Source organism: Ranitomeya imitator, chromosome 9, assembly GCF_032444005.1.
Source record: "Ranitomeya imitator isolate aRanImi1 chromosome 9, aRanImi1.pri, whole genome shotgun sequence".
NCBI lineage: Eukaryota > Metazoa > Chordata > Amphibia > Anura > Dendrobatidae > Ranitomeya > Ranitomeya imitator.
In genome coordinates, this window is record NC_091290.1 from 119,887,542 (window position 1) to 119,898,095 (window position 10,554).

The following is a 10,554-nucleotide window of genomic DNA, read 5'->3' on the forward strand; positions in this document are numbered from 1 at the left end:
ATCGCCGGAGGGGCTTAGCCGCTCTGCGGTAAGCCCCGCCCCCTTTCTGGGACGCGATGATGCCGGATGTGTTCATAGCACACATCCGGCATAATCGCTCCCCACCATAGCGCCCTGTGCTATATCTTGCGGCGACGCAGCGTCGCCGCAAGATATACGGACATGCTGCGATCTGAAAAGACGCGCAGCATGTCCGGAGTCGCAGGGCCGCCGCGTGCGTGTTACCACGCATAGTGGAGACGGGATTTCATTAAATCCCCTCCACTATGCTGTAACATCTGGACGCTGCGTGTCTGACGCTGCGGCTCTATGCAGAGTCAGACACGCAGCGTTTCCTGCACGTGGACACATACCCTAAGAGGACTTAGAAATCCTCCCCAAAAAAATTCTTAAAAAAACACCAGTAAAAAAGCAGAGACGCTTACCTGCCCAGGCCTCCAAGCAAATGCACTATAAAGGTGCAGTGGACCCAATTAAAGATGGCGGAAACACAGGTGCAGCAATACCGATGAAACAACCACTTTCAATGTAGTGTTGGCTGTTTGGTAAATTAGTGCAGAAAAAATTCTACTAATCTGTATGCGGCGTTGTTCACATCAGGTGGTGCAGGCTTCCAGCCTGTTATTGACGCCCATACTCTTAGATCAGGGGGGCTGCATTTGTTTGGAGGCTAATACTAGGTTGGAAGCCCGATGCTCTGCACCACCTGTATGTGAACAACGCCGTCGCCGCGTACAGATTATTATAATATTTTCTGCACTAATTTACCAAACAGCCAACACTACATTGAAAGTGGTTGTCTCATCGGTATTGCTGCACCTGTTTCCACCATCTTTCATTGGGTCCGCTGCACCCTGTCGGTGCATTTGTTTGGAGGCCTGGGCAGGTAAGCCTCTTGGCCTTTTTTCTGATGTTTTTTGGGGGCCTCATTGTATAGAGGGTACGGTGGGGGCATTGTAGGGGATTATGCTGTGTGGGGCACTGAGGGTCTCCATAATATACGGGGGCACAGTGTAATACTGTGTGTGGCGGAGGACTGAAAGCAGACATAACATTTGTTGTGTTTATTTCGTTTTCACACTACAAATTGTATAAAACTTTATTGATCTCCGCCCCCAGTCACGTTTCCATCCAATACAACTGGATCTAGACTCTCTTCCAGGGCTCGTGACGCGCGCAGGCCAACCACACTCCGTTGCCGTGGATACGGGTAACGGCGGATCCTCGGCGCTGATTGGTTGCGGCGCTGCACGTCTATTCATCAGCCGTTCCTATTGGTCAGCAGGAGATGATTAACGAAAGCGTAAATGCGGCACATCCCGGAACTGAAAGGCGTCCTGTAGGCAACAAGAAAAGCTTTATTTGTATTCTGCCGTGTGTGGCGATAACACGTATGTATAATCTTCATTACTATTGCGTCCTCTGGTCTGTGCAGGAAATGTGACGGTGTCTGTCTGGGCTGAGATTTAGCTCCTCTCCAGCAGCATGGACACAAGGGAGACGAAGGGACATTTACCAAAGCGCCATCATTACAAACCATGGTGTTCGTGCGGAGCTTTTTTGATTATATGACGTCATTATTCACTTTTATTAACCTTTTGTTGAAAAGAAGTAAAAGTTGAACATTGCCTTTGTTGCCATAGCAACCAATCACTGCTCGGCTTATTATTGTTACTCCCTCACAGCCAATCACAGTGCAGCTTTTATTATTGTTACACCCTCGCATCCAATCACAGCGCAGCTTTTCTGATTGTTACTTTTATAGCCAATCACAGTGCAGCTTTTATTATTGTTACACCCTCGCAGCCAATCACAGTTCAGCTTTTAATATTGTTACACTTTCATAGCCAATCACAGCTAAGCTCTTATTTCTTAAAAATGAAAAGCTGCATCGTGATTGGTTTGTACGGAAAAGGCCAAATTCAGACATCTGCGAAACGCGGTCCGGTGGGTCTGCCAGTTCGCTGTGGATCAGATGTGGATTCACTGCTAAATCTGCATCATCGTGGCGAATCCACATCTAAACCTGCACCAGCATCCATACAGATTCTCCAGAGGATTTGTCTCTGGCTTCAAATTACAGTTCACCTTTAAAGGGGTTGTCCACTACTCGGACGTCTGAGGGAAGGGTGGCCGCTGATTGGCTGCAGCGCTCACGTGACATAACAATATCCAGAAGTGTCAGCAGATCCGTCTCCTTGGGAACTGTTACTGGGTCGGGGGTCTCCTTTAGTCTTCAGCGTAGTTTTGGATATCACCTGTCCATAGTTTATATGTTACATTTCATCTTTTCTGCCTTTTCGCAGGTCTAGTCCATGTAACATGGAGGATCTAGAAGAAGAGAACTTTACCCTATCAATGTAAGACCACATGTAATGATCATAGTATCTGGGAGGTCTCCACTGCTCGGACATCACTTATCCCCCCATGGTGTTTACACATCCATGGGTCCCGCCAAGGCTTGTATAGACTATAATGGTGCCGACTGAATGATCGTGCGCTCTGCCGTACCGATCTGTCAACCAATTTTCAGAATATAGTATCTCCTAGACCGGAGGAGGCTGGTGTGCTTATGATGAAAATCCATGTCAAAGTAGCTGTATAATCCCATTTTTTTGCATTGCAGTTCTTCCCCCAAGGATGCAGAATTTGACTGTGTGGTCGGACACTTGGAAGACATCATAATGGGTAAATGTGATCCACAACTGCCCCACCATGCTTCCTCTACATCACTGCTTGGAGGCTTAGATTTAGGGGGTGGAGAGTGACACCTTTTGGCTTATTTATTGGCAGGAGGGGACAGAATTTATCTTGGCACGTCCCTATATATTTCTCACGTATAGTTACCCCAGCTGGTGCCCTCCCTTTTGTCAGACTGGTGTTCCCTTTCTCCTGCTTCCAATATGGTGCCTCCTTATCATGGGGAATGCAGGGATAAGGCTAAAGCGCACTGTCACTATCTGTGCTTTGCTGCGGGCCAGACTCGCCCCTGTCACTGTGGTGGCCATCTCTGAAACTGGAGAGAACCCTAAACATGTCCTGTGATGTATAGTGATGAAATCGGATTGCACTCGCCCTCCGTCCCTGCAGCAGTGATATCATACAAACCGCTTGCATCACCGCTGCAGACAATCGCTGAGCTCAGCGCCTTACGTTGAGCGCATTAATTGGCTGCAGTGATGGTGAGCTGTCAACGTGACATCACCGCTGCAGACAATCACTGAGCTCATCGCCTTACGTTGAGCGTATTGGCTGCAGTGGTGGGCAGCTGTCAACGTGACATCACCGCTGCAGACAATCACTGAGCTCAGCGCCTTATGTTGAGCTCATTAATTGACTGCAGTGGTGGTGTATTATATGTGACACTCCTTTTGTATTTTTTTTTTCTAGATGAACAGTTTCAAGTGCTACAGGGAAACTTCATGGAAAAGTATTACCAAGAATTTGAAGATACCGAAGAAAATAAACTTACATACACTCCAATATTTAATGAATATGTAAGTAAATTAAGAAATCGCCTACATCATGCTGCTCTCAAGATTATAGGAAAAAACTGCTGACAGATTCCGTTTAAGTGACGTGTCTTCACCTCCAGCCTTAAGTTAACTTTCCTTCCATAAATATGTTTATGTGAAAAGGTGTAAATATTCCGTAAGACAGAAGCTGTGAATCTGACCAGTCCTACTATGTGATCAAATTTTGAGTGAGTGGCTTCTCCTATTGAGCATTCTGCCAGCACGATAGGTGCTGAAACTTACTTTTTTTTAAAACTTTTTAGCCCACTAGTACTTTCAAAAGTACAATAACCAATTAAGGGATTACATTTACTGTATGCACATTTGATTGTTTTTGTTGTAGATCAGTTTAGTGGAGAAATTCATAGAAGAACAGTTGATGGAGCGGATTCCAACATTTAACATGAGCACATTCATCGCTTCCTTACAGTAAGTGTGTAATGACAAAGTACGGGTTAAAAACAAAAAGTAGAGAGGTCAGAATCTAATCTTTTCGCCTACCAGTATCCTTAAGAAGATAAGACTTACAAATCCAAGATTGGATTGTCTTGTTGAAGCCGAACTTTTATTATTTATGTAATAAATACATAAGATATCGCTATATATTCCTGAAAATACATCAACTATGAATGTAGCAAACAACAATTGGTGAGAATAAATCCAAATAATGTTAATCCTGTAATGACCGTGGTAAATCGTAGCAGACGTGGTCCATCCTGAACCAAAATAATTCACTGTACTGTGGCATGTAAAAGTGTGGGCACCGCTGGCCAAAATTACTGTTGCTGTGAACAATTAAAGCTTAAGATGAAATTATCTCTAAAAGGGCTAAAGTTATAGATGAAACAATTCATTTGTATTTTAGGCAAAAAAGAGGGATTTTTGGTACTCGCCGTAAAATCTTTCTGGGAGCCTTCATTGGGGGATGGTTACCTGTGTCCCACAATGAAGCGATAAAGAAATATATATTTTTCATCTGTTAGATTTTAAAACTTACAAAAAGGAAAATGGGCCAGTGCAAAAAGTTTGGGCACCCTGCATGGTTAGTACCTAGTAGCGCACCCTTTTGCAAGTATCACAGCTTGTAAATGTTTTTTGTAGCCGGACCGACAGTCTTTCAATTCTTGTTTGAGGAATTTTCATCCATTCTTCCTAATGAAATTCTTCCTAATAAAATTCTTCCAGTTCTGTGAGATTCCTGGGTCGTCTTCCATCCTCTGCTATTTTGAGGTCTAGTCAGATTTCAATGATGATCAGATCAGGGGACTGTGAGGGCCATTGTAAAACCTTCAGCTTGCGCCTTTTGAGGTTCTGTTGTGGATTTTAACGTATTTAGGATCATTATCCATTTGTAGAAGCCATCCTCTTATCAACCTCCATTTTTTATTTACAGGTGGTGTTATGTTTGCATCAAGATTATGTTGAAATTTCATTCATTCATACCGTTCGTCCCTCTACCCATTAAATCTTCCCTGTGCCATTGGCTGCAACACAACCCCAAAGCATGATTGATCCACTCCTAATGCTTGATGATTGGCGAGATGTTCTTTTCTAGAAATTCTGTGTCTTTTTTTTTTTTCCACACATAGCTTTGATCATTGTGGCCAAAGAGTTCTATTTAACCTTATTGGTCCACAGAACTTGTATCCAAAATGCATCAGGCTTGTTTAGATGCTCTTTTACACACATCGGACACTGAATTTAATGGTGACGACGCAGGAGATGTTTTCTTCTGGCGACTCTTCCATGAAGGGCGGGTGTTTCTGAACAGTAGAATAATGTACAGTCATGGACAAAAATTTTGAGAATGAGACAAATATTAATTTTTCCAAAGTCTACTGCTTCATTTTTTCTAATGGCAATTTGCATATACTCCTGAATGTCAAAGTGATCAGCAATTACTGTACTTGCAAAGTCAATATTTGCTCAGAAAATGAACTTTAACCCCAAAACACATTTCAACATCATTGCAGTCCTGCCTTAAAAGGAGCAGCTAACATCGTTTTAGTGATTGGTCCATTAACACGGGTGTGGGTGTTGATGAGGACAGGGCTGGCGATCAGTCATGATTAAGTAAGAATGATATCACTGGACACTTTAAAAGGAGGCTGGTGCTTGGTATCATTGTTTCTCTTCACTTAACCATGGTTATCTCTAAAGAAACACGTGCAGCCATCATTGCACTGCACAAAAATGGCCCAACAGGGAAGAGTATCGCAGCTACAAAGATTGCACCTCAGTCAACAATCTATCGCATCATCAAGAACTTCAAGGAGAGAGCTTCCATTGTTGTCAAAAAGGCTCCAGGGCGCCCAAGAAAGACCAGCAAGCGCCAGGACCATATCTTAAAACTGTTTCAGCTGCGGGATCGGACTACCAGCAGTGCCGAGCTTGCTCAGGAATGGCAGCAGGCTGGTGTGAGTGCTTCTGCACGCACTGTGAGGCCGAGACTCTTTGAGCAAGGCCTGGTTTCAAGGAGGGCAGCAAAGAAGCCACTTCTCTCCAGAAAAAACATCAGGGACCGACTGATCTTCTGCAAAAGGTACAGGAAGTGGACTGCTGAGGACTGGGGCAAAGTCATTTTCTCTGATGAATCCCCTTTTCGATTGTTTGGGACATCTGGAAAACAGCTTATTAGGAGAAGAGGTGAGCGATACCACCAGTCTTGTCTCATGCCAACTGTAAAGCATCCTGAAACCATTCATGTGTGGGGTTGCTTCTCAGCCAAGGGAATCGGCTCACTCACAGTCTTGCCTAAAAACACAGCCATGAATAAAGAATGGTACCAGAATGTCCTCCAAGAGCAACTTCTCCCAACCGTCCAAGAGGAGTTTGGCACCCAACAATGCCTTTTCCAGCATGATGGAGCACCTTGCCATAAAGCAAAGGTGATAACTAAATGGCTCATGGAACAAAACATAGAGATTTTGGGTCCATGGCCTGGAAACTCCCCAGATCTTAATCCCATTGAGACCTTGTGGTCAATCATCAAGAGACGGGTGGACAAACAAAAACCAACATATTCTGGCAAAATGCAAGCATTGATTATGCAAGAATGGACTGCTATCAGTCAGGATTTGGTCCAGAAGTTGATTGAGAGCATGCCAGGGAGAATTGCAGAGGTCTTGAAGAAGGGTCAACACTGCAAATATTGACTTGCTGCATTAACTCATTCTAACTGTCAATATAACCTATTGGTACTCATAATATGATTGCAATTATATTTCTGTATGTGATATAAACATCAGACAAACACTAATAAAAACCAGAGGGCAGCAGATCATGTGAAAATATAATTTTGGTGTCACTCAAAAAGTTTGGCCATGACTGTATAACAACTCGAGTCTGCTAAATCTTTCTGAAGGTCTTTTGCAGTCAAGCGGGGGTTCTGAATTGCCTCGTTAGTAATCCTACAAGCAGCTCTCACTGAAATTTTGCTTGGTCTTCCAGACCTTATCTTTACCTCCACAGTTCCTGATAACTGCAATTTCTTAATTACATTTTGAACTGAGGAAAGGGCAACTTGAAAACGCTTTGATATCTTCTGATAGCCTTCTCCTGCTTTGTGGGCCTCCACCATTTTCATTTTCGGAGCTCTAGGCAGCTGCTTAGAAGAACACATGACTGCTGTTTTTAGCACAAGGTTAGAGGAGGCTGGCTTTTATAAAGTGGGGAAACTTGCATCACCTGGCCTTTCCTAACAATGATGGTGAACAAACCATAACCCTAACAGGTTAATTAAGGTCTGAAATCTTGGTCAATGTTATCTGATCACACAAACCTCCGTCTGTGCCAAAACTTTTGCATCTGCCCATTTTTCTTTTTGTAATTTTTAAAATGTAAAAGATAAAAATACACATTTCTCCTTCGCCTCATTGGGGGACACAGGACCGTTGGTGTTATGCTGCTGCCAAATACATAGGAAATGTTTCATCTTTAGTTCTTTCAGAGATCATTTCATCTTCAACTTGCTTAACTATTCACAATAACAGTAATTTTGACCAGGGGCGCCCAAACTTTTACATGCCACTGTAACTAAAAATCACAGTACCAAGTTGTCCTTTCAGCCCTCGTGGTGCTGTTGTTTGGGGGCCGAATATCCACCTGGTTTCTCTCTGTAGGATCATTTGATCCCATTCTCACAGATGCCCATAAATGTCCAGACCGTGTCGTCGCCCCCATGGAGCACGTTCACATGTCTGACCAATGGGGTGTCCCGGTCATGGTCAACGTCTACCAGATGGTCTCCTATTCTCCGCGGGTCTTGCCTATTTGAGACCACAGGTTGGTGCAGTCATTTCTGTGCACCAAAACCATCCACTTAGTTACACTCTACTCTGAGGCTGCCATGAATGCCGGGACTGTATAGCTTGTCCTTTTTCTGGTCAATGGGAAAACTTTCAGAGGAAATGTGGTATAGAAGGTATTTGCCACTCACTCCTTGCCGGACACTAGCCGTGGTATAGAAGGCCACTTGTGTATGTGGTCTCAAATATGGAGGCAAGACCTTCAGAGAATTGAGGAGTAGAGCTACTTATGAAGCGGGGAGGGGATTTCAGATTACTTCTAATTTTAACGCTTTCGTGGCAGATCTCATCGTCAGGAAATGGCCGGGGACATATTTGACATATTGCTGACTTTCACAGACTTCCTGGCTTTTAAAGAAATGTTCCTCGACTACAAAGCTGTAAGTACCACAAATGTGTTCTGGTGCTTAAAGGGGTAGTTTGCAAAAAATAAATAATAAAATATTTCACTTTCTTTTAACCATGAATGTTTTTAAAATAATACACCGGTATGAGCCTTCCAGTACAGGCCGCAGCGGAGATCTGTTGTTTGGAAGTTTCTCAGAAAGCGAAATGATCATACCATTGGGCAGGACAGGGACATTGCGACCCCCTGGTCATCAAATTTATGAGGAGCTATGATATTCGCTAGAAATCTTACTCCAGTAGAGACGTGTGGTGCGGTGCTCGTCACTCTGCGCCTCTTAATAAATCAGGAGGGTCCACTCCCAACATGCCGCCCCATCAACACTGGCGAAAGACCATAAGCAGAGACTAGATTAATCTGCGCTCCGTGATTGACAGGTGTATATGTACACACATGGGTGAGACTTATCAGTCACCCGATGCCGGTAGAAGCCGCATTAGGCTCATATTTCCACCATCTTTACAGTGTTCTCCGCCAACACATTGCACATTATGTTGAGTATTTTCTGCACATTACATAAGCTGTTAGCATGGAAAGTTCTGCAGTCTGGGTAATGGAAATCACAGCCACTAACAGCATCTTCTGTCTCCTGATTAAGGAAAAAGAAGGACGAGGCTTGGATCTGAGCGGTGGCTTAGTGGTGACGCCATTATTCAACTCTTCAGTATCGTCTTCTTCATAGAGACAATCCGCCATGTGGTCTGTTGTATTTATCTTGTCGCCTTTTCAATGGTTTTCTCTGTAGATTGACTAAGAACCAACCACAATCAACAGTCCTTAAAGGGGAGGACACTAATCGCCTCTCCTGCGGGTGGCTGATCCTGAGAATGGCTCACGGGCCGCCATTCTTCCTCACGTTGGTCAGGATTCTATAGAGCAGCACTGATTCCACCCCATGCCGTGTCCATGGGACTGATGCAAGTGGTAGAGTCAGTCCCATACACAATGAATGGAGGAACAGTTTGCAACCACTCCCTTAATTCTGGACTGAAGTTTAGAAGAATGGGCAAAAGTGACGCCTCTTCTTGTGATCAATGGGACCCCCAGATACAAGACCCTTCTCTCCGGGACTGTGGATGGGTAAAGAAAAGTCCGTTGTGGGAAAACCTGTTTTAAAGGGGCAAAACTTTTTCTTAATAGTGTGTTTGCTTTTTTTTTACATTTGTCTTTTGAAAATGTTACACTTGTTTGTACATATGTCCAAATGTAGTTGTGGTTTGCATCGACTGTACAGTACTGTGATTAAAGGGATAGTCCCATCCCCCGTGTAACTTTATTGAAACCATCGCTCGTAGTCCTATGCCAATTCCAGAACTAATTCACTTTCAGGGAGTGTGGAAAAGGCGAAGGTCAGCCATTACCATGGCTCCAATTCCAGTGGATGGGAAGCTGACATGACCCTATAGGTCAACCATACATAGACGATTGTGATGCTACTGGACAAAAAAAAAAGTCATAAGAGCACACACAGAAAAAAAATTAATCCGCAAGTATTCGTAAGACAGAAGCAGCGCGTTTTCACTTATGTCCCTGTAAGATGCTTCTTAACAGTGCCATACTTGTCCCACGTCATGGAAGCAAGCTGCAAGACAAAAAAAAGCCCCGTAGCCAGGGTTGTAGGTCAGAACAGACTCTCCCCCCCCCTTAATCTCAAAACTCTGCTGTTCCTGAGCACTTGGTGGTCTGACACCTGGGGGAGGGTCTCATACATTCTGTACTTAAGGAATTTGACAGTAAGCCATGTAGGAGTGTCTACATATCGATTGTACTGTACATCCGGTGACTCCTTGTTGTATATCGTATTTAAGGTGTTTTGTTAATAAAATATCAAAAATATTTATGACTGTTTCATTTCTATACTATGAGCCACGGTCTGAACTCCTAAGATATGTTCACACCATGTTCTTTGGTGCAGAAACTCTCCAATCACTCTTTTTGTAGCATTTCTGCTCCAAAAACTCAACATGAACAATCCTTTAAGTTGAGGTGTGTTCGTATAGTTGTTTCTTCCAAGGATGCAGTCAAACGGCCGTATTAATCGGATCGCAATGCACGGACTGGCCGGCTGCTCTCCTGACCCAAGCGTGACCGCTTCATACTTCTACACTCGGGTCAGGAGTGCCGCTAGCCAGTCCGAGCATTGCAATCCCATCTCTGTTCGATTTATACAGTTGTCTGGCTGCACCTTTAACAGAGATATTCAGGTAGGAAGCCGTTATTACCTAATGAAAAGGATAGGTTATAGCAATCTGACTCCCACCAACTTAGGAGGCTTACAATAGTGCATGCGCTATACTGTCACCCCATTAATTGTCTAAGGGACTGC

At 43.9% G+C, this 10,554-nt stretch overlaps 1 protein-coding gene across 2 annotated transcripts; it reads left to right on the forward strand.

Moving 5' to 3' along the window:
- Positions 1-1,278: 1,278 nt before the first annotated feature.
- ARL2BP (ARF like GTPase 2 binding protein) lies at positions 1,279-10,064 on the forward strand. 2 transcript variants are annotated; one of them, XM_069738740.1, is made up of 7 exons: positions 1,279-1,391; positions 2,307-2,360; positions 2,627-2,688; positions 3,391-3,497; positions 3,859-3,944; positions 8,106-8,202; positions 8,827-10,064. In XM_069738740.1, the coding sequence occupies exons 2-7, from the start codon at positions 2,323-2,325 to the stop codon at positions 8,908-8,910; spliced, it is 474 nt and encodes a 157-aa protein (XP_069594841.1). In that variant the 5' UTR covers positions 1,279-1,391; positions 2,307-2,322; the 3' UTR covers positions 8,911-10,064. The 2 variants fall into 2 exon arrangements, with proteins under 2 accessions (XP_069594841.1, XP_069594842.1); XM_069738741.1 differs by having other exon boundaries at positions 8,974-10,064.
- Positions 10,065-10,554: the final 490 nt, after the last annotated feature.

Bases quoted from the DNA above. Each gene is read 5' to 3' on its own strand.
- ARL2BP (XM_069738740.1), top strand. From the start codon at position 2,323: ATGGAGGATCTAGAAGAAGAGAACTTTACCCTATCAAT. The intron at 3,498-3,858 runs GTAAGTAAATTA...TTTTTGTTGTAG, and splicing joins CTCCAATATTTAATGAATAT to ATCAGTTTAGTGGAGAAATT. The intron at 8,203-8,826 runs GTAAGTACCACA...CTCCTGATTAAG, and splicing joins TGTTCCTCGACTACAAAGCT to GAAAAAGAAGGACGAGGCTT.